At 57.4% G+C, this 20,310-nt stretch overlaps 8 protein-coding genes across 8 annotated transcripts; 4 read left to right on the top strand and 4 right to left on the bottom strand.

The window, feature by feature from the left end:
• Nucleotides 1-127: 127 nt before the first annotated feature.
• Nucleotides 128-3,814, bottom strand: C8Q71DRAFT_863617 (uncharacterized protein; the record flags this gene model as incomplete). The annotated part of the gene is made up of 18 exons (XM_047928199.1): nucleotides 128-298; nucleotides 357-422; nucleotides 475-528; nucleotides 581-642; nucleotides 696-831; nucleotides 888-929; nucleotides 981-1,079; nucleotides 1,129-1,293; nucleotides 1,353-1,388; nucleotides 1,445-1,492; nucleotides 1,544-1,561; nucleotides 1,632-1,691; nucleotides 1,741-1,928; nucleotides 1,997-2,591; nucleotides 2,657-2,815; nucleotides 2,867-2,926; nucleotides 2,980-3,048; nucleotides 3,104-3,814. The coding sequence occupies 18 exons, from the start codon at nucleotides 3,812-3,814 to the stop codon at nucleotides 128-130; spliced, it is 2,739 nt and encodes a 912-aa protein (XP_047772488.1).
• A 290-nt stretch (nucleotides 3,815-4,104) lies between these two features.
• C8Q71DRAFT_863616 (uncharacterized protein) lies at nucleotides 4,105-5,658 on the top strand (the record flags this gene model as incomplete). Its single annotated transcript, XM_047928198.1, has 7 exons — nucleotides 4,105-4,246; nucleotides 4,298-4,335; nucleotides 4,396-4,578; nucleotides 4,630-4,782; nucleotides 4,848-5,054; nucleotides 5,105-5,241; nucleotides 5,295-5,658. 7 exons carry the CDS (start codon nucleotides 4,105-4,107, stop codon nucleotides 5,656-5,658), a joined length of 1,224 nt encoding a protein of 407 aa, XP_047772487.1.
• A 1,777-nt stretch (nucleotides 5,659-7,435) lies between these two features.
• Nucleotides 7,436-9,083, top strand: C8Q71DRAFT_863615 (uncharacterized protein; the record flags this gene model as incomplete). Its single annotated transcript, XM_047928197.1, has 5 exons — nucleotides 7,436-7,831; nucleotides 7,891-8,113; nucleotides 8,162-8,341; nucleotides 8,392-8,910; nucleotides 8,962-9,083. The coding sequence occupies 5 exons, from the start codon at nucleotides 7,436-7,438 to the stop codon at nucleotides 9,081-9,083; spliced, it is 1,440 nt and encodes a 479-aa protein (XP_047772486.1).
• A 1,066-nt stretch (nucleotides 9,084-10,149) lies between these two features.
• Nucleotides 10,150-11,132, bottom strand: C8Q71DRAFT_792035 (uncharacterized protein). The gene is made up of 4 exons (XM_047925395.1): nucleotides 11,032-11,132; nucleotides 10,939-10,982; nucleotides 10,752-10,877; nucleotides 10,150-10,690 (listed from the first exon to the last, which is right to left on the bottom strand). Exons 1-4 carry the CDS (start codon nucleotides 11,096-11,098, stop codon nucleotides 10,298-10,300), a joined length of 630 nt encoding a protein of 209 aa, XP_047772485.1. The 5' UTR covers nucleotides 11,099-11,132; the 3' UTR covers nucleotides 10,150-10,297.
• Nucleotides 11,133-11,843: 711 nt separating this feature from the next.
• C8Q71DRAFT_792030 (uncharacterized protein) lies at nucleotides 11,844-12,739 on the bottom strand. Its single transcript, XM_047925394.1, has 4 exons — nucleotides 12,601-12,739; nucleotides 12,510-12,553; nucleotides 12,314-12,442; nucleotides 11,844-12,257 (listed from the first exon to the last, which is right to left on the bottom strand). Exons 1-4 carry the CDS (start codon nucleotides 12,728-12,730, stop codon nucleotides 11,895-11,897), a joined length of 666 nt encoding a protein of 221 aa, XP_047772484.1. The 5' UTR covers nucleotides 12,731-12,739; the 3' UTR covers nucleotides 11,844-11,894.
• A 67-nt stretch (nucleotides 12,740-12,806) lies between these two features.
• On the top strand, nucleotides 12,807-14,591 carry C8Q71DRAFT_912089 (uncharacterized protein). The gene is made up of 6 exons (XM_047929174.1): nucleotides 12,807-13,215; nucleotides 13,268-13,511; nucleotides 13,567-13,584; nucleotides 13,643-13,872; nucleotides 13,926-14,051; nucleotides 14,102-14,591. The coding sequence occupies exons 1-6, from the start codon at nucleotides 12,985-12,987 to the stop codon at nucleotides 14,285-14,287; spliced, it is 1,035 nt and encodes a 344-aa protein (XP_047772483.1). The 5' UTR covers nucleotides 12,807-12,984; the 3' UTR covers nucleotides 14,288-14,591.
• On the top strand, nucleotides 14,576-16,359 carry C8Q71DRAFT_792026 (uncharacterized protein). Its single transcript, XM_047925393.1, has 7 exons — nucleotides 14,576-14,995; nucleotides 15,045-15,288; nucleotides 15,353-15,370; nucleotides 15,436-15,668; nucleotides 15,720-15,845; nucleotides 15,896-16,052; nucleotides 16,100-16,359. Exons 1-7 carry the CDS (start codon nucleotides 14,765-14,767, stop codon nucleotides 16,186-16,188), a joined length of 1,098 nt encoding a protein of 365 aa, XP_047772482.1. The 5' UTR covers nucleotides 14,576-14,764; the 3' UTR covers nucleotides 16,189-16,359.
• A 603-nt stretch (nucleotides 16,360-16,962) lies between these two features.
• C8Q71DRAFT_912087 (uncharacterized protein) lies at nucleotides 16,963-20,238 on the bottom strand. Its single transcript, XM_047929173.1, has 7 exons — nucleotides 19,854-20,238; nucleotides 19,593-19,800; nucleotides 19,517-19,534; nucleotides 18,598-19,463; nucleotides 18,429-18,551; nucleotides 17,630-18,373; nucleotides 16,963-17,575 (listed from the first exon to the last, which is right to left on the bottom strand). The coding sequence occupies exons 1-7, from the start codon at nucleotides 20,088-20,090 to the stop codon at nucleotides 17,204-17,206; spliced, it is 2,568 nt and encodes an 855-aa protein (XP_047772481.1). The 5' UTR covers nucleotides 20,091-20,238; the 3' UTR covers nucleotides 16,963-17,203.
• Between the last annotated feature and the right edge of the window lie 72 nt (nucleotides 20,239-20,310).

Below are 20,310 nucleotides of genomic sequence, written 5' to 3'. Positions count from 1 at the left end.
CGATATGCATACGATGGGCCCAGCACAGCCTGCGAGACACAAGATATGCGGTTCAATTGACATTAAACTAGTGGTACATGCAGGACAAGCGATACGAATACACAACAGGCCACGGCGCGACAGTACACTACAGTTTACCCGGGTTCACGAGCGCGTTGCCCACACTATCAATGTCCACGTCATCGCTTTCGAGGTCCATCGACTCGGCATCCTGTTGATTGGGGGGCGGTGCAGGCGACTTGGCCGTCTTCGCCTCAGGCTGCGGGGACCTGGAAGATGCCTTCGCGGACGTGGCGCGCTGGTAATGTCGCTTCATGAGCAAACATATGATAGCCCATATGCTGGAGTCAACCTACAGAGCGGCTGCGACGTGTAGGCTTGGGAGGGGCCTGCGAGGACGTTGACGCGTTCGACTCGGCGCGCTGTGGATAGCAGGTCAAGCGGATACATGTAGCCATGAAGATGGTTGAGTACCTCCTTGCGCTTGTCGCCTGCCTGCGGAGATGTGGGATGCGATGTGTTAGATGTCTATGTAGGACGGTAAGTATGACATGAACACGCCAGAACCGATGAATCCCACAGATATTTGTTTCTCCGCAGGGTCTGCGCTGTTTGCCCTCTCGCCTGCAGCGCGAGTGTTGTCTTGGTCGATGATGAGAGACTGACGAATAGATCAAGGACAGTGTATGACGTACCGACGTTGGACTTTGTCTCCTTGTCAGTGGGGGACTTTTCGCCCTCCTCAACACTGGACGGCTCACGCTCGGCAACGGCGGCCTTGGGTGTTTCACCAACGTTAGGCTCCATGCTCACGTCGTCGGCGGCGCTCGGCTATACAGTCATCAGAAATGGTCTTCCAGTGCTGTAGCAAACTGCGCTAGGCTTACCATGTCCGCGGAAGCTGGCTGGGTATCGTCCGCAGGCTCGCCCTGTGTGCATACAGTCAGCATAAGACTGATAGTATTGACAAGGACACGTACCATGCTGATGTCGACGCGGTCCATTGACTCCTGGACCTCGGCCAAGACAGAGCGCTCCTCCTCCTGGTCCTGGTTATTCGGTTCAAACATCCAGCCAGTCTGTCATTTAGTTACTGCTACGACCTGTTCTGGCGACACGTAGGCATACCTCGGATTCTCCCTCGGCGTCTTCATCGGAGTCAGTGTCCGCGTCGCTCTCCTCGCTGGCCTTGTAGCTGCTCTTGACGCTGCTCTTGACGTCGCTCTCGTCACTGCTGCTCCCTGTACTCCTCTCGTCTTCGCTGGCTGCAGCACTGTTCGAAGGTAACGAGGCCTGTGTGAAAGTACAACCGTGAACAAAACAACCGTGAAATTGTGTATGGCATAGCGTACGTTCGACGGCTCGGGCTCCTCGTCATCTGCCATCACCTATTGTAAGGAAGAGGGTCACTGTGATATCAACACAGGGATAATGGGATACCCACCACGTGCATCCTTGAAGGCACTGCCGTGGATGGCACTGGCTTCCTCGTCTGGGAATTGAATTAGCACACAGAATGGAGGAAAAGCACAGCAGTATATACATTCTTCCCACTGCGAGCCTTCCCGTTGCGAGTGTGTAGTGCGGAGCTTAAGTATATAGTCCGCACATCCAGTAGATAACGTGCATACCTTCTTCCTCGGCTGTGTGTTTGTGAGCGGGACGTTCATGGCATCGTACGCGTTCTTCATCTGTGGACACGCTGTCAGCAATTTATAGAACTCAGCAAGCCATACATACGGTCAGAATTGCCAGGTTGGTTGCCTGGTTGAGGGCCGACGTGAGCTCCTCGTCACCACCCGTGGGAGGCTCGAGGTCTTGAGGAATCTTCTCGAGGTCCCAGCCAGCATTGAGAGCGGCCTCCACATACGCCTTGCCAAATACACGCGTCTGATCGTTCTCGTGAGCCCATTTCGGCCAGTTATATGCTACAAAGTGTTAGATACACGTTTATCAGTGTGCACCGCTGCTGTGGCAAAGGTAAGATCTGACGTACCTCGCGGGTCACGGTGAAGGAGGGCCCTGATGTCGACGTTACCCGAGCACGTCCAGTTATCTGGGTACCAATAAATGGCAAGGCTCCAGATGTGCATAATCGGGTTGAAAGTGTCATGTCGCGGATCGTCCTGTACGTACTGAAGTGCTTCCTGGCGGACAGCAATGGCGCTGTTCACCGTCCACGTCAACGTGCGCAGGTACTCCCAGACGTCGAGGTTTGGTGCGACCCTTTCGGGGCGTTCGCGCGCGGGATACCATGGCGGATGATGTATATCGATGGCCTCGTCCAGTCGGAAGACCAAAAGGCCCCAATACGTGATGTAGCGAGTGAGCAAACACCACGCATCGTAGTAGCGCTTGGTCACAACACCTTGCCGATCGCCGTTCCCGTCGACGATGAGCCAGCAGATTCCCTCGAATTCGTTCTCGTCTGGATCGTCCAGAGTCCAGCCAACTCCACTGACCGCTGCAGTGCGTGCCTTCAGCCACGTCTGCGATTCGCTGGCTGTGGGAGCACAGGAGAGGAACACGTCGAGACATGCCTCAGCCTCGGACAGCTCGGAACGGTCGAGGACATCATAGTCGTCGTCGTCCTGTGTAGCGGCACGCGGGGCAGTTAGCGGTATGCACACAGATACACATGAGTTTTATTTCGTACCTTTGGGCTGTCCTCACGGCTGATGCGAGTCTGGGTTGCCGGGGGCATGCTGACATACATAGGCATGGGCTTCTTCTCCTCCTCCTTCGCGGTGTCCAAACCGGTTCGGGCCACACTGCGGGTGACACGAGAGGATCCAGCCTGCGCGGAACTCTGGGCCTAAGCGCACCAAGTGAGATCAGTCACAATGTCAGCTGCATGTCCACGTACCGGCTCCGCCTTGACCTGGTCCGTGCTCCTCGTCGCCTTTGCTGTTGTCTCCTTCTTCTTCTGAAATGTGTTTGCGAGGTTGGGGATACATCGCCAGCAGTGTATACACGCACCCTTGGCTTCGGCTTTGGCTTCGCCGTGTCCTCGGTCTTCTTCGACGTCTTCTTGCCCGTCTTCGCAGCCTGCGCAGTACGGGTTACTGCATGTGTCACAGATAACAATGTTAGTCGCACGTACCGGCTTCGCCTCCTCCTCTTCACCACTGCTCAAGACTACCGCCGGGACCTCTACCGTGGCCTGCTTCCCCTTACCGCGTCCGGAGGCCTTCTTCGGCTTGGGCTTGGCTGGTCCTGCTTCGTCGCCACTGGCAAGGTCCGCATTGCGGACCTCCTTCGTCCCCTGGACGCTGTCAGTGCGAGGCTTACGCTTTTTCGCCACAGGCTTGGCCTTCGCCTCCTCGTCCGCGCTGTCCAGGACAAACTCGGGCGAGGTGATCTTGTTCTTTTGGCCAGTCTTCCCTTTTCTGGCCGCTGTCTTGGCCGGCGCTGCGTCGTCCTTGCTCTCTGGAACTGGCTTTGGGTCCTCCTGCTTCGCCTGCTTCGCCTTCTTTGCCTTCTTCGTTTTCTTGTCTGGCCTCGGGGTGTCGTCCCCTCTCGCGGCCGGCGCAGCATCGTCCTCGCTCTCTGGTATTGGCTTCGGGTCGTCTTGCCTCGCCTTCTTCTTCTTCTGCTTCTTGTCGGGCTTAGGCTTGGTGTCCGCTTTCGCGGCCGGCCCAGCGTCGCCCTCGCCATCGACCACCATTGAGGAGGTGTCCTGCTTACCCTTCTTCTTCATGTCCTCCTTCACCTTCTTCTTCGGCTGGGGAGGCGCCGGTGCCACGGCATCTTCCGTGGCTTGCTCCATCGCCTCTGCTTCCGGCCGCCTTGATGCTGCGTTGCGGCCAACCATGGTGGGTGATGTCAGGAGTGGTAGGAGGGCAGCTAGGTGGCGGGCAGAGCGTCGTCGTGGTGGCAGGAGACACGCAGTGCACGGCGGAGGGCCGCGCGATCGATTGCTAAGCGCTGGAATACACGCGTTTGACATGAAGCGCCCCGATCGACCAATGGGACGCAGCGCAACAGGCGCGTGGCGTGCGCATGTGGCATCACGCGTTTTCACTGCTGCTTCCTTTACCTCCACCATCTCCAGCCCACACTCGCCTCGTCGTCCTCACTTGTGTCTTTGTCCTCACTCGCATAATGTCGGAAAACCTCGGATTCAACTTGCCAGCTATTCTCGGGAAGCCTCAAGCTGGTGCAACCATGCCGCGGCCCTCAGAGACGCCGGAACCCAGGAAGAAACCCGCGCTTGGAGCCCCCGGAATTTTTATGGACCCGAGGAGTAAGCTAATCCTTCCATAATTTCAGTCAGTGCGCACTAATATCACTTAAGAACTGAAGGGCTTCCACGTGGAGATCGAGGCTGTTGCGGTATGTTCCAGTTGTTGTGAGTGGTGCGTGGACATGGGCTTTGATTGATGATTCATTCAGCTGTGCATGTATTGCGGCGACGTCAACAATGGCGCGTCGCAAATGCTGACCTGCCAGGGGTGTGGACTGTTTGTGTGCTCCGGCGGTCCTGACTGTTGTGTGGAGGAGACCCCCAGTGCCCCACTCAATAGCCATGATTTCCATTGCCCGCAATGCAGTCACTACATGCACCGGCCAATCACGGTGAGTTCGAAGCGGATTTCTGTGTACAAAGTGTGCTTACCTGTTGTGTAGTACCACCTCCGCGCCCACGCTGCGCAATGGTCAGTTTACGCTCAAGGGATGTACCCCATCCTGCTCTACACCGCGCACGAGCCGCGTCTGCCGTACCTCACAACTCTCCTCGGGGCTCAATTCGAGCAGGAGTATGCTCTTTGCCCCGGTAAAGTGAGTGGTCGCTGCTTGAACAGCATACTATAACCTCAATGTGTATTCACCACTTCGTCCATTAGCTCCACTCTGCTTTGCTCACGCTAGCGCAGAAGGGATGGGATGACCTCGACAACATCATCGGTGCAGCCCGGGAGTGGAAGCTCCGTGGACCGAAAAATGAGCTTTCCGTCCTTGCTGCGGTGGAGTGCCACAGCGACCCCGAGAGCGGTGGTATTACCTACCGACGCAATCAGAACGGCAGGTCGTTCGTGAACACGGTCACGACAGTACGTACCCCGTATTCCCTCATTTCTCGTCCTCAGAATGCCTTTTCTAGGTCGTCGAGCTCATGTTCGGCGCGCTGTGGCGTGACCTGCCGGTCATCAAAGGCCACCGTGGCCTGGTGCTCATGTCCTGCGGGTACATGATCACCAACCCTGCCTGCGAAAAGGAGATCTGCACGCTGGTGACGCGGTGAGTATAGCGTGCCATAAACTGATTTCTTCAATATGCTGACTGTTTTCCAGTGGGTACTTCACATTCATCATCGGATTCCCAACCACGACCCTCATCCCGCAGCATGCTGCACTCTCCGTGACCCGTTTCCTCCAGAAGATCATGGTCCGCGGCATTGCTATCGAGGATGCGCTGCAGCAGGCGTGCTTTGTCGACGCCGACTTCATGGCCACGACCGGGCTACACCTCACCTATCGTACAACGGCCAGCACCATCAAGCAGGTGGCCTACGGCACGGCAACATTGGAGGTGCCATGGGGCGCGCGTCTCAACTGCCCGAATCCAGCATGCAAGGGTTCGCCCTTGAACGTGCGTCCCCGAGTCCACAAGAAGCACGAGTTCGGCACGCTGGTGAAGTTCAGGTGCTGGACTTAGGTTATGAGTCGATTTCGACACCCTAGGTTGGTCTAGGTTGGTCAAAAAACCTAAGCCTAGCAGGCACCTAGCCCTCTTCCATTGCACACCACAGCAATGCATGTGAACATCAATCATGCCGCACACGATGTGCAGCACACACAATGCATGCCGCAATGACAAATGCTGTGCGACGTGGGCGCGCCTTGCGCTGCGCGATCTGCACGACTCCGTGCCGCGCGACAAATGTGCGTCATTGCCGTACATGTGCACGGCCCTCCTTTGCAAACCCACCATGTGCGACGTGGGCGCGCCTTGCGCTGCACGATCTGCACGACTCCGTGCCGCGCGACAAATGTGCGTCATTGCCGTACATGTGCACGGCCCTCCTTTGCAAACCCACCATGTGCGACGTGGGCGCGCCTTGCGCTGCACGATCTGCACGACTCCGTGCCGCGCGACAAATGTGCGTCATTGCCGTACATGTGCACGGCCCTCCTTTGCAAACCCACCATGTGCGACGTGGGCGCGCCTTGCGCTGCGCGATCTGCACGACTCCGTGCCGCGCGACAAATGTGCGTCATTGCCGTACATGTGCACGGCCCTCCTTTGCAAACCCACCATGTGCGACGTGGGCGCGCCTTGCACTGCGCGATCTGCACGACTCCGTGCCGCGCGACAAATGTGCGTCATTGCCGTACATGTGCACGGCCCTCCTTTGCAAACCCACCATGTGCGACGTGGGCGCGCCTTGCGCTGCGCGATCTGCACAACTCCATGCCGCGCGACAAATGTGCGTCATTGCCGTACGTGCGCCTGCCACTCCTTTGTCGTGCTCACTGTCGGGCCCGCAATCATGCTTGCAGTATAGCAGACGATGCGCTACTCAATTGTGAATACAGTAGCACAGAAACGAGCGGTCGCACATTACTTCTTGCTAGTTACAGTCGTTGCCTTCATGGCCGCTGACTGATGAGTAGCCCAGACATGACCTGGTGCAGAATTTGGACCAGACAACTGATCGGTTTCTTCATACTGTGAAACAGTCTTCTGACTGTTTCACAGTATGAAGAAACCGATCAGTTGTCTGATCCGAATTCTGCACCAGGTCATGTCTGGGCTACTCATCAGTCAGCGGCCATGAAGTAGGGCTTGATCATTTTAGGTGTGTCAGTCGCACATTCACCTGGTAGCATGCACCTTAAGGGTGTGCGCCATTATCGTACACTGTCGGTGGAGCAGCTGGGTGGTTTGGGTTGCATTGCGATTGTGCTGACTGGTTTCATCATAATTTGAGCCAACGCGACATTGCGATTACCACGATCGACCTTGATGGAGGACCCTCCTGCAAGCTAGGACATTGTCGCACAGGGAAAACAGCGCTGTAACGCTTGTGCGATTGGCAGATGACTCGGTCGCAGGCCAACTGCGCGGTGTGCGGCATTATCGTACACCGTCTGGGGAAAGACCATGTGGGGTGGTTCGGTATGCATTGCAATTCCAACAGACGGGAGTCATATTGATTTGGACCGATACATCTCGATCGCCGGGATCGCCCGCCGGCGGGGCGGGTGCCTTGTTTTGGCACAATCTGGCGGGTTGAACTTTCCTGGCTAATGCACCATCCCGTGGGGAGAACGTTCAGCTCATGGTGCCTTGGAGTTTGCCCAGATGTTGTTTTCAAAGTTTAGCCGGTTCTGTCTATATGAACCCCCTGTCTCAGCGCAGAGTCACCCTCCCCTCCCCCCTCTCCTCTTTCCCCTCATTGCCTCACGCCCTCAGTTTGCAGCGCACAGACATGGCGCCATGGACGTCGTCTCAGACGTTCTTCGACGTGATGGTGTCGCAAACCGACTTGGTGAGCCGGGGTGCGTGGCAGATTCTTACGCGGTCGGACAGCGGTCTGCCCTGGGAAGATGGTCATGTCCCTACGACGTGGCTTGAGGGCCATCAACCCAAGCTCGCCAAAGTGAGGTCGTTTGTGTCGCGCTACAAGGCGATCAGCACCGAGATGGCGAAGCGCGACGCGCTGAGGACAAAGGCAGACAGTGACAGCGAAGGTCGCACTGCGGTGCTTGGCTGGATTGACCGTCAGCAGAAGACCAAGTGGGACGTCCGTGCACGTATTCTGGATGTCCTCGAGGAGTACGACTATTCACCATACCAGTGTATGCGCACACTTGGTGCCAAAGAGGTAAGTGCGATTCAATGCGACATAGGACTACCGTAGTCGCTAACAAGTTTCTGTCGCAGCTGGGAACTGCCGATGAATGCGCTGTGTACACTGTGACCTCGCAGATCGTCGGAGAGTTGTTCGGCGATGACGCCGTGCGTAACGGAACGCATCCTGAGCCATGGGCGCACAGCGCCGTTCGCCGGCTCATCCAGATCATGTGGAAGACCGAGAGGACGCGAATCAAGCGGGAGATCAATTCTTTGGAGGCCTTTGCGGAGAAGGTGAACGAGAAATGGGAGGGTAAGTCATGTTTCGTGTACGGTGTTGCTGTGCTCACGGCAGCGACAGCCGTGCAGTCGAAGAAGAACTTCAACGTCGCAGTGAAGGCGTACGCGAAGCAGCTTGCTGAGAAGGTCGAACTTGTGAAGAAGATCGACAACCCGCTCGTAACCCCCAACTGGAAAGGTCACATCGAGAAGGTGGAAAGGATTTGCGAGCAACTTGCTGATCGGTCGCAGGCAGTGAAAGGTATGCAATTTATGCGATTGCGCTCGTCGCATAGCTCATATTGTTTGCAGGCCTTCCGAAGACTGTCATCGAAGCCATTCAGCAGCTCGCGACCGAGGAAGAAGTGCAAGAGTTGCAGCTGAGCATCTCGCAGCTACTCGAGAAGGTCGATCCTGATCAGGATGAGGAGTTTGCGTTCGCTGGCAGCAATATCGCAAACGAAGGCTGGAATTCAGGTGTCGAACATTACCAACAGTGCACGCTGGACGAGGTCTGGGCCATGCTCGGTCGAGGTACCGAGAAGACCATCCCGTTTTTCAACACGGTCGAAGCGACGGAGAGTGGAGCGGATCCGTGGTCGGTGCAAGGGATCTTGGCTCTCCAGGACGGTCCAACGCAGCCTCTTGTGCCGCACTGGCACCAACTGGTTGGGATCTTGAAGATGCTCGACAATTTCCTCGCTGGGAAGCCGATCCTGCTTGTGGATGGAGTCGGAGTCGGAAAGACGATGCAGGTCGTCGGCGTGATCTGCTTCCTTGCGTTTTTCCATGATCACTTTGAGCGCAATGGATACTTCCCCGGAAAGTACAGTAAGTGAGGTCACGACACGGTCCTTGCAGTCGCTCACAGGCCGTTGTCAGAAACGACCACGTTCAAGGGAAACGGGAACGTTCCCAACGCACCCCATCTCATTGTCGTCCCCGTCTCCCTTGAGTATCAATTCCGACTCGAGATCCATCGCTATTATACCCCCTTCACCTAAGTCCAGGGGGGGTCAGCGTGCCCTCAGCTTGCCTTATATGGTAATTCCTTTTTGGGCCATTACCATATAAGGCAAGTGCTGACTTCGGGCCGCACCTACATGTCTCAGGGGATCTCGCGCGGGCGCGCGAGATCCCCTGCGCACCTCTCAACACCAGTTATGTGGACTGCGTCAAGACCAACATCCAGTACTGAATGTCAGGGGTCTGTGCACTGGCGCGACATCCCCTGGGACATATGCCAGTCCCATGTGCCATGCACGCACCACGCACCATGTGTTAGGGGATCCTGCGCACCCGCGCGAGATCCCCTAGAAAGGGTACGCGCGCACGACACATCCATGTACTCAAACATTGTACACATACAGTCTCCCAGGGGATACTGCGCACCCGCGCAAGATCCCCTAGAAAGGGTATGCATGTATGATACCTCCATGTACCCGCACAGCGTACGCACATGGGCTCCAAGGGGATCCTGCGCACCCGCGCGAGATCCCCTGGAAAGGGTACGCGCGCATGACACATCCATTTACTCAAACATAGTACACACAGTCCCCAGGGGTGCGCGAGATCCCCTACAAAGTATATGCATGTATGATACCTCCATGTACCCGCACAGCGTACGCACATGGGGTCTCAGGGGATCCTGCGCACCCGCGCGAGATCCCCTAGAAAGGGTACGCGCGCACGACGCGTCCGTGTACTCAAACGTAGTACACGCAGTCTCCCAGGGGATCTCGCGCGCGTGCGCGAGATCCCCTCAAGCACATGTCAGCATCGCGAACCATGCCTTAGGTTCCTCAAAGTAACCTATTGTCTCCGGTACTGCGCGCACCATGTAACAGGGGATCCCACCCTCCCGCGCAAGATCCCCTTGGAGGAGTACTGTGTTTCGTAGTATGCGCACATACATTATTGGGATTCACGCGAGCGCGCAGCATCACCTCACTTCCCAATGCTTGAGAACATAATGCACGCACATGGTCTCAGTGTGCATGCACATTGCAGCCGCAGCATCTGAGACACGATAACAAGCTGTCAGATCAATCTGATCGATTGTGTGTGATGAAGTGATCGGTTCTGAGCGCTACAGATGTCCGTACATAGACACACACAAGGCTATCGCTAATCTGGGAATTGCCGATCACACCCCGATGTCCCATGTACAAACGACAGATCCGCTCAAAATTAGACAGAGATACAGATACTAAGATGCCTAGGACATGAAACGATTCCAGTCCGCGTTCAATTCAATCTCTAACATGTCCGCAAGGGCGATCGCTTCTGCCTCCCTTTTGTACAAGCCCATGTACTGGTCCATCACTGGCCATAACGTATCCATGAGGTTCTGCTCACATACGATCGCGTCGAAGCGGGCGCGCCGCTCATCCAAGTAACGCTCCAGAGCCTTAGGGTCCCAAACTTGATCCACGCGTATCACGAGTTGAGTGTCAGCCTCACAGGTATACGCCATGCGCTTGCCCATGAGCTCTAGTACCCTACCCGCGTACGGAGCCGCAAATTTGATGAATTTGGCCATGAACTCGGCCGACATGTACTCGTGTGGGTTATTGTCAAACGCGGCACTCATCCTGTGCGGCCACGATGACTGCCGGTGCAGGCACAGTTAGTCTGAGGGTTACCCAGATACCGACATGATGGACACTCACCGCTACCGTGCACATTATTCCCAATCCGCGTGTCAAGCACTGCTCGCATGTCTCCGAGTTTGGACGTACGTCGCAATTGGCACTGCGGTGGAAGATGCACATTGCACACCGGTCGGCGCCATGCATCTGTAGGTAGCGAGTCAGCCCTGGACGCCACTGAGTACCTACAACTAGCAGGGGTCCGTACTGATTTTGGCTGTTCACGGCGCGGGCACGCTAAGTATTCACCGGCTTGAGAATGGTCAGTCCGCTACTTGGAATATAAATGCTCGGTACTCACCGCTGGCTTCGCACGTCGTTCCACTACCACCGGCAGACACACTTTGGGGAGTGTTGGAGCTGGACATGGCAGCGACTTGAGAAGAGAAGACGGCACCTGACATACCGAGTGCTATGTTTTGCGTCATGTGAGTTGTGTGGCGGCGGGCGCTTCCTGCGGTACGAACCTCCGTTCGGCCACAGTGAGCAGTATTGCATTCACACGGTAAAATCAGTGGTTGCACCCCGGTATCCGCATTGATGTCGCGACGTTGTATTGCGCATGCGCAGAGTCCTGCGCCAATGCGCCTATTTATACAAGTGGCAATATGCGCAGTAGTATGTACTATGCGGTGCGCATCCTTGGATTGTTGTTCCGAGCCTGAGGAACATTGATTGATATGGCAGATCCATGAATGCATGGACGCGCAAGCTCACCATGAACGAGCAGGGATCATCACCGGCATGATCAGTGCAACGTGCGCAGATCACCTCATGTGCGCGCACCGCGCAGTAGGTTGCGTTTGACGCCTGACATTGTATACATCGTTCGCTCGCACGACGCTATGCTAACCGTGAGTTTGGACGCGTCTGTCATGGGACATCACCACGCACCACGACCGTCACTTCCCGTCGCATGCGACTCTCTGCTGCGCATGTGGCGTGTCAATGCAACCGGTCAATATCATAGCTGACATCAAGTTACCGGTGTGTTGCGGCAGGTTTATCGCAGTCATCGGAGTCGAACAATGAGTACAAGTGCCGCCGGCCACTGCAGCATATCTGATAGATCAGATGCGGGAACGTGCGCGGGGCGCCACGCATATCCATACATAGACGCACATGATCTTGATTTGGATTCCACAAGAAGAAGTATGTACTCTACTAGTAAGACCATACGCGAAGTCTCGAACGTGCCTCCTGACGTGCGCGCTGCTCTCTGAGCCGTTGTAACAAGCGCCTGTAACTTCCATCGTATGCGTATAGCATGAGCGTCATTGTTTTGACCGCTCTCCAACTATAGTAAATCTCAAGATACTCCGTCTTATCGCTCTCGTAGAGCGGCGAGAGCGGATTGGAAAGACGCGGGTATACTGTGTGGTGAAAGTGTTCATAAGCGTGCGCATGGCGCGCGCGCTGGGCTTCCCATGCGTGTAAAACCAATTGCAGATTGGCCATGAAGTGGTGGCTGAGGTAGTAGGCTGGTTCACTCTTGACGCGCTGCCACATGCGTGCCCTCGATGGTTGCTGCCCAAGCACACCTGGTCGGTGCTATGTTCATTGAGAAATGCGATGCTCACCACGGTCACGGTACACAGTATCTGGACGCCCAAGTCAACGCATTGGGAGCAGCTCATAGAGCCCGGAAGCACATCACAGCGAGCATGCTGAAGACATGTGCAAACTGAGCATTTCTCGTGAGCCGTAATGTACTGCCACCAAACATATGTCAGTAGGCACAGCGGCGGAAACAGTTATGTAGAGAGGACGAGTTCGCACGCTGGAAATCGACACCGGTTCCGGTGCCTGTTTTGTATCTCCTTCTGAGCTTGGATGAGTGCGAGGCGCGGACGTTTGGGGAATGTCTTACCTCGGTTGCGTTGCAGTCCTGATTCGGCACTGCCCCACCCATATATGAACGGTGATGCATACATGGTGAAGTTGGTACAGTTGAAACCGACGATGACGCCCGGTATCATCTTGGAGCGCAAGGCAAACATGCGTAGCCCACACACGGTCATGTGAGACACGCACGCGAGCGCGACACTTGGGCGGCCCCTGGGGACGCGATCATATGATCTGTTGACGCGTACAGCGGTAGGCGCTTGTTGGTCCACTTCGCGCTTCATCGTTCCGTTGTCGCTTCTTTCGGCATCTTTGCCTGCTCTCGCCGCGTTCATCAATCTTGGCAACACCGCATCACGCGCTTGTCCACGCCCGCGGGCCCATCGCATCTCTACACGCAACACCTACCATGGTCGGCACATGGACGGAGAAGCATACGCAGAAGTACTTTCGGGCCGCGGTGAAGAAACGCGTGGATTTCATCGGCACGCGCAAACATTTAGAGTTTACGGACCAGGTGCCGCCCACGCACGAGTGGACGGCTGAGCTGCTTGAGCAGTTCAACCGCAACCTGCGTGGTGTGTACAATGGGCCTTTTGACTGGGAGACGACGGAGGTCCTGTTGATGAAGTACATCATGGTGCGTCGCATGCTCACAGTGTCTCGGATGATATGAGTCAAACGTGCGTCAGACGGACGACCTCTTGAACTCGCTCAAGAATCTATCGAAAGACGTCGCGCTGCCTCACCTTGTGCGGCTCGTCCTGGACTGGGCCTGCTGGGACCCGCCGGAGGAGGGAGCGTGGCCGCCGGGCTTGAGCATGCGCCGCTACTTCATGAAATGGTGCCACTGCGAGCCGCTGAACTTCAAGTCGGACACGTCGACCGACGTCGACATGGAGCAGGCGGCCAACGCTCTGCTGGATATGTGGATCGGTGAGTGCATCACCGTGTTCGTGTGTGCGTGCGCTCACTGTGTCCCGCTGGTCAGCCAATGACCGTCTGTATGGTGCGTTTGTTCCTCTTTGGTCGGTTGTGTGAGTATGACGATTGGCGCGCATGTACAGCGGACACACCTGTGCAGTATCGCGAGGCGGAGGATGTCCCTGGGGTGACGCAGTACAAGTTGAGGATGCAAGATGTCACGGACGAACAGCGACGCGAGGCGGCGGAGGCGTTGGAGGCATACCTGAACCAGGAGTGGCGGTGCGGTGCGCCGTTGCAGATGAAGGCCTGGATCAAGGTCAGGTCGTACAAGAGGCCAGAGAACCTGCCTCCGGCTGAGAACGACACGGTGGTGAGTTTACAGGGTTGTGCTCTGCATTTGCTGTTGATGCGCTAGGTGACCAGATTCGCGGGCCATACATGTGCCTACAATGCGTCAAGGCTTGCATCCTCGAATGCCGTGTTCCAAACGATACCGAATTACCCAAGTGCGTGTCGTGCCGTGTGCGCAAGATCAAGTGCGCCTATCAGGTTCGTGCGCACAGGATATCTCTGGCACAACAGACTCACGGGACAGATAGACCGAGCTGGTTGATCCGCGCGCGGACCCAGCCTTCTTCAACCCGCCCCGCGCGCTATCCAAGGCATCGGTCTCTCAAGGTTCCAGTGCAGGTCCGTCGTCGTCTGCTGGCGCGTCCGGCAGCGCGAAGCGCACAGCAGACACGTTGTCTGAGGAGGAGAGGGAGGTGAAGCATACCCGGTCTTGAAGGGCGTTTGTGCGTGACACTACTGTAGTATCGTGGTAGCACTCCGTTTAATGCGAGGAATTAGCAATCTGTTTCTTGCAAATACCCGGACTATTACATTGACATGGCGCCGCTGCCTGATGCCATGCGCGTGCATCCACACCTCCGGTCTCAACGTTTACCATGTCTCGAGTGCGCATCATCCTTACCATCCACCAGGTGCGCCCACAGTGGCTTCGGAACACGGCCCGCGGAACACGGTCATATGACGTGGCCAGCCATCTGTGCGACGCGCTCAGCGTCTAATTCGGACGGCCGGTGTGGCGTGCGCGCTTGACCTGGCTAGCATCCCGTCGGTCAGATTCTACCTCGCTCTTGACCGTTTCTCGCCTACGCGGCCTCGCTTCGATATCACTCTCTCGCATTCCTCGTTGCAGCCCTTGTACCTGCACTCGACCTCAACATCTGCCACGTCGGACGAGCCGCCCACCGCCCAGCATGGTTGGCCCATGGACTTATGAAGACACGGGGAAGTACTATCGCGAGGCCGTCAAGCGTCGGCCCAGTTTTAGCGGTAGACGGGATATGTTACAGTTCACCGACCGGCTGCCGTCCACGGACGACTGGACATTACCGGTGCTCTTACAGTTGAACCGCACGTTGCGCGTGCTGTATAATGGGCCGTTCAACTGGGACGCTTTCAAGAAGATCGTCATGCAACATATCCTCGTACGTCTACATGATCTTTTGACCAGAACGTGTGATCTGACTTGTTCAGACGGACGATGTTCTTGATGCGCTCAAAGCGCTGCCCGAGGACGAGCAGATTCCGCACCTCGTGCAGCTAGTCCTTGACTGGGCTTGCTGGGACGCACCAAAGGAGGGCGCATGGCCGCGGGATCTCAGCATGCGGCGTTACTTTGTCAAATGGCGCAGGTGTGAGCCGTTCTACTTTGAGGCGGACACGCACACCGACGAGGACATGGAGCGGGCGGCGGACCTTTTCCTCGACATTTGGATGGGTCAGTCCCCGGGTTGTATACTAGTGTGCCCGCTAACCGTTCGGTGTACATTGTTGTTGCACAGCAAACGATCGACTGCACGGTACGTGCATGCTTGCGGTTTGTTTTGCCGCTTTGTGTTGACATACGGCGCACCCCTGCCTGAAGCGGCAACCCCAGTACAATTCGGCGAGGAGAAGGACTTCCCCGGCTTCACCGTGTACCGAGTGAGGGATGAGGCTGTCACTGACGCGGAGCGGCTTGCAGCAGCGCAATCGAAGGAGCTGTACCTGAACCTGCAAGCGCGAGGTTGGGCGCCTGAAAGGATGGATGAACCGCTCCAAGTTGGAGCGTCGGTTGCGCGGCCTGCAAAACTGCCTCCGCCCGCGGGCGACATTGTGGTGAGTTTCTCTTGATCTGCTCCTTACAACGCTCATGTGCTGGACGGCCAGATTTGCGGTCCCGGCATGTGCGCGCAATGCATCAAAAAGCGTTACCTTGAGTGCCGTGTCCCGCAAGATGGCGGAAAGCCTAGGTGCGTGGCATGCCGCGTACACAAGCTTGGATGCGAGCATAAGGTGCGCATCCTGTCCTCGCACGGTTACGGGGTACTCATAGAATCATACAGGGCAAAACTATGGATGCGCTCAAGAAACAGTCGCTAGAAGATGACTCGGACTCTCGTGAGGCGACACCGGACCCTAGTCAGCGTTCCCAAAGGTCAGGCTCGGAAAGCGTGGTCTCTGAGTCTAACAAGTCCGCGGCGTTGACGAACGCGTCTGCTGGTAAGTTGTCCTCCCCGCAGCTGCTGTCAAACTCAAGCTCTTTGTAGATTCCGTGCCCGGTCCTTCCGGTGGTCGCAAGCGCAAATCCCAAGGGTCGCGAGACAAGCAGAAGAAGGCGAAGCGTGCTCGGAAGTAGACAACTGTAGTACAGAGTATTGTCTTGAACATGTAGCATAGAGTATCCGTCTATCTTGGGCAGTGGCTGATGCGTTTGGTATACCACAATCGAAGGGACTTCTCCGCACCGCGCATAACGCAATGCAGTGTCGCGTCAGCGTACCACGGCGGCCATATGTGTATGTTGCACCATGTACCGAGGACGTCCTAGGGGATCCTGCGCACCCGCGCGAGATCCCCTGACAGTCATATGTATGTGTCGCACCACACACGCAAGACGTCACAGGGGATCCTGCGCACCTGCGCGAGATCCCCTCAGACACATATTGTATGTCTTACCACGCACGCAAGGTGTCACAGGGGATCCTGCGCACCCGCGCGAGATCCCCTGACAGTCATATGTGTATGTTGCACCACGCACTGAGGACGTCTCAGGGGATCCTGCGCACCCGCGCGAGATCCCCTGACAGCCATATGTATGTGTCGCACCATGTACTGAGGACGTTCCAGGGGATCCTGCGCACCCGCGCGAGATCCCCTGACAGCCATATGTATGTGTCGCACCATGTACTGAGGACGTTCCAGGGGATCCTGCGCACCCGCGCGAGATCCCCTGACAGCCATATTGTATGTCGCACCACGCACTGAGGACGTCTCAGGGGATCCTGCGCACCCGCGCGAGATCCCCTCAGACCCGTATGTATGCGCCGCACCATGTACTGAGGACGTTCCAGGGGATCCTGCGCACCCGCGCGAGATCCCCTGACATCCATATACACGGGGCACGCCAGCTGACATGGTACACGTTATGACATTGCAACAGTATGATACAGTACGACCTGGGTACACGGCAGCGACGACGAGCGAGCGAGAACAATACGAGTATGACAAGATATGCGCTGACGACACGCGACACGGTGCGATAGCGTTAGAGACCAGAAGACATGGGACGCAGCCCAGCAAGACACGGCGTTTGTGTATGTACATACTATCAAGACCAACCTTGTCCGTACAATCACACATCGCGAGCTGTCCTAGTCCTTGTGGACCGCCTTTTTGGCACCCGTGGTCTTGCGCGACGCTGAAGCTGTCGAGCCGCCGCCGCGTTGCTTCGGGGTCGGGGTGTCGGGCGCGAATGCGGCCATGTCGTCCTTTGACGATGACGCTGCGGCGTTCCTAGAACTCGACACTGTGGGATTTGAGGACGACCGCGCAGCGCCGCTCGAGGAAGAGGGAGCAGCCGCGTTCGAGGTCCTCGACGCGAGCATTTCGGTCTTCAGGTTGTTAATGGGCGTAGGCCTCGGCCCGTCGTATTTGGGGTACCACCCCGGCCGGCGCACCAGGTCCTCGGGCGGTTGGTGAGCTGGGACCTGCGGCTTGCTGGACGCAGCTTGCATCTTCGCAATCTTGTGTGAGAGCATCGTTAGTGGAATGATAATGAGTGCAAGGCGGATACATACGTGGTAGCCCACCGCGCTCTCCACCTCGTCCTCGATGCGGTCCCGGATCTGCTCCATCAGCTCCTTCCACCGCGTACCGAGCCAGCCCATCGTCACTACCGCGTTCCGATCGCCGTGCCACGGGGAACCGTGGTCGTCTGGCTCGCTGTCGTTCTGGACCGCCTCGGGCAGCTGCCCAAGGTCGCCCGCCCTACTCTTCCCTTTGCCGTCGACGACCTGCGGCTCATCGATATCCATCGCGTCTTCGGGAGCGTCGGGGCTGCTCGCCGCACCGGCAACTAAGGCGCGTAGGGGCTGGTCATCCTCGGAGTCAGAGTCGATGGTTATCGTCTCCCTTGCCTCGGCGCGCGTGCTCTTGTTGTCGGCCGTCTTCTGGGACGGCCCAGGCTTTGATGCGCGCGCCGATATCTTCGCCGATGACGGCTTGGCCTCCGGCGTGGCGTCGACTTTCTTGCGCTTGTTCGGCGTGGCCGTCGCCGATTTCGCCGACGTCCTGGAGACGGGTGCGGCGACCTTCGTCTTGGGCTTCGCAGCCGTCTTCGCCTTGCCGCTTTGTGGAGTGCGACTTACGATGTCGTCCTCGCCCGGGCTGTCCGACATTTCTTCGCTCGAAGAGACCGCCATCCGCTTGCGCGGGTTGATCTTTGAGGTCGTGGGGGCAGTGGTCGAGCGCGCGGGGGGAAGGTCAGCGTATCGACCGTGTTTCTGGTCGTTCACGTAGACGGCCTCTGCTTCGTAGTAGGTCTTCATAGTCTTTAATCAGTGTCCTAAACGGTTTTGCAGAGAGGTTTGTACTTACCTTAATGTCGCATGGAGATCTATGCCCGGTGATGCAGGCGACGCACCTGCGTCCGAGGCCGCGGATGACGCATTCGGTGGCGCCTCTCTTCTTGCACTGCGCACATCGCCACTTGCCCATGAACTGTAAGAGAGTTAGCGAAGTACGTGTTGTCGTAACAGAAACTCACCTTCGCGTGCACGTTGTCGTTCTTCTCAGTTGCGGGCATGAGAAGGGTCCACTGCCCTTCCCACTTGGGCGCAGAGTTGTCCACCTCCGGGTCCTCACGCTTGGGCACGGCCGACGCCTTGCCCTTGCCTGCTGCCCGTGCCTTCCGCGCCGAATTGCTGCTGATGCGTTTTCCCCCTCGGGCCTTCCCCTTGCCCTTGGGTCCGGTCGGCGATTCGTCGTCCTCGCTGTCGACGAGCTCGTCTGCCTCCTCCACCTCGACCTCGCTCTCATCTGCCTCCTCCACCTCGACCTCGCTCTCATCTGCCGCCTCGACCTCGACCTTGCCGTCAACAGGCGACGCGCTCGTATGGGGCAGGGCGGGTCGGTCTTCACGCTCCCGCGCCTCGTTGGCCTCGCGTGCGCGTTGCGCATACGGGTGGTGTTGCAGGCGGGCTGCATGGATGTCAGTCGTGGCGGGGCTTGCACGTCGTGCGAGGTATTCACCGGTCGCCTCGTCGTCGTCGTTGCGGTCATCGCGGTCCTCACCGTCCTCGCCCGGTTCAGTCTCCCCCGGCGCGTCCTCGACCAGCGCGTCACCGCCCGTCGCATCCTCAAGCTGCGCGTCGTCGCCCAGCACGTCCTCGACCTGCGCGTCGTCGCCCAGCGCGTCCTTTGCCCCATCCGCATCCTCGCCCGGCGCGTCCTCGACCTGCGCGTCACCGCCCGTCGCATCCTCAAGCTGCGCGTCGTCGCCCAGCACATCCTCGACCTGCGCGTCCACTGCCTCCCCCTCATCCGGAGCGGCGCTGTTGCGCGCAGGGCTGTCGGGGCGGTCGGACTCCGGTGAGACGCTGCGATCACTGTCGGGCTCAAGGACGTTGGAAACTGCACACACACGCATGTTAGCCCATAGATGAGTGCTACTATGCGCTACTCACTCCTCAACCGATCACCGGCTGTGAATCAACGTGTGATGAGCTAGTTGCGCGAAATGCGTCAATTGGGACGACTTACCTATCCATGGCATAAAGATGTTGAGGTGGGGCATGGTGAAGTCGTCGGTGATGGTTGAAGGGACAGCTTCGATTTTCATGTCGATGAGGACGCGCTGGAGAGTGCGCACCTCGCCTTCGCGGGTAGACCTCACATACTGCATGGCCGCCTCGACATAAGGCAGCCGGGTGATGGATACATTCTCGAGGACTGTGAACCAGTCATCGGTCTGTGGAATCATGTCAGTCAGGGCGGCGCTCGATGGGCCTGTGATTCACGCACGATGATGTGGTCCTGGATGACGACCTCGACGGCCTGGAGAGTCCACCGCTCGTCGACGAACGCCTTGATCAGCTTATTCAGCGCTTTCATCTCCTCGGGTTGCCATTCCAGTGCGTCCGGCGGATCCTCGCAGAAGAATGGGGTGACGGGTCGCTTGCCAGCCGCTGCGAGTCCGGAGTCCTTGTGGAACTTCTTCAAGGTCGCGCTAAGGTTTTGGAAAGTCAGGGTGCCGACCATGTTGTAGGAGGGGTTGCCAGATGAAAGAAGGAAGGGGGAGCGACAGAGTCAAGTGCCGCGCGCTGTCCTAAGTCCGAGACGCTCGGTGGTCGCGGCTCCCACGTAGCGGCGACGCGATCGGCCAATCGCCGATTGATCGAGAAGCGCTCTATCTTGATCTGCTGACCTCGGTGCGGTCCGAACATAATTGAATCTTACCGATTGGCAGGCGCAACTTCGG

This window comes from Rhodofomes roseus (assembly GCF_022264815.1).
Source record: "Rhodofomes roseus strain CIRM-BRFM 1785 chromosome Unknown C8Q71scaffold_45, whole genome shotgun sequence".
Lineage (NCBI taxonomy): Eukaryota > Fungi > Basidiomycota > Agaricomycetes > Polyporales > Fomitopsidaceae > Rhodofomes > Rhodofomes roseus.
Note: the sequence above shows the minus strand (reverse complement) of the source record. Positions and strands in the feature narration are given on the sequence as shown.

Bases quoted from the DNA above. Each gene is read 5' to 3' on its own strand.
- C8Q71DRAFT_792030 (XM_047925394.1), bottom strand. From the start codon at position 12,730: ATGTTTGCCTTGCGCTCCAAGATGATACCGGGCGTCATCGTCGGTTTC. The intron at 12,443-12,509 runs GTGCGAACTCGT...GTTTGGTGGCAG, and splicing joins AACCGGTGTCGATTTCCAGC to TACATTACGGCTCACGAGAA. The intron at 12,258-12,313 runs GTGGTGAGCATC...GTGCTTGGGCAG, and splicing joins AGATACTGTGTACCGTGACC to CAACCATCGAGGGCACGCAT.
- C8Q71DRAFT_792026 (XM_047925393.1), top strand. From the start codon at position 14,765: ATGGTTGGCCCATGGACTTATGAAGACACGGGGAAGTACTATCGCGAG. The intron at 14,996-15,044 runs GTACGTCTACAT...TGACTTGTTCAG, and splicing joins TCGTCATGCAACATATCCTC to ACGGACGATGTTCTTGATGC. The intron at 15,669-15,719 runs GTGAGTTTCTCT...CTGGACGGCCAG, and splicing joins CGCCCGCGGGCGACATTGTG to ATTTGCGGTCCCGGCATGTG.
- C8Q71DRAFT_792035 (XM_047925395.1), bottom strand. From the start codon at position 11,098: ATGTCCAGCTCCAACACTCCCCAAAGTGTGTCTGCCGGTGGTAGTGGA. The intron at 10,983-11,031 runs GTGAGTACCGAG...ACCATTCTCAAG, and splicing joins AACGACGTGCGAAGCCAGCG to CCGGTGAATACTTAGCGTGC. The intron at 10,691-10,751 runs GTGAGTGTCCAT...CTGCACCGGCAG, and splicing joins GAATAATGTGCACGGTAGCG to TCATCGTGGCCGCACAGGAT.
- C8Q71DRAFT_912089 (XM_047929174.1), top strand. From the start codon at position 12,985: ATGGTCGGCACATGGACGGAGAAGCATACGCAGAAGTACTTTCGGGCC. The intron at 13,216-13,267 runs GTGCGTCGCATG...AACGTGCGTCAG, and splicing joins TGTTGATGAAGTACATCATG to ACGGACGACCTCTTGAACTC. The intron at 14,052-14,101 runs GTTCGTGCGCAC...CGGGACAGATAG, and splicing joins AGATCAAGTGCGCCTATCAG to ACCGAGCTGGTTGATCCGCG.
- C8Q71DRAFT_912087 (XM_047929173.1), bottom strand. From the start codon at position 20,090: ATGGTCGGCACCCTGACTTTCCAAAACCTTAGCGCGACCTTGAAGAAG. The intron at 19,801-19,853 runs GTGCGTGAATCA...ATGATTCCACAG, and splicing joins TCATCCAGGACCACATCATC to ACCGATGACTGGTTCACAGT. The intron at 17,576-17,629 runs GTATGTATCCGC...CTCTCACACAAG, and splicing joins AGAGCGCGGTGGGCTACCAC to ATTGCGAAGATGCAAGCTGC.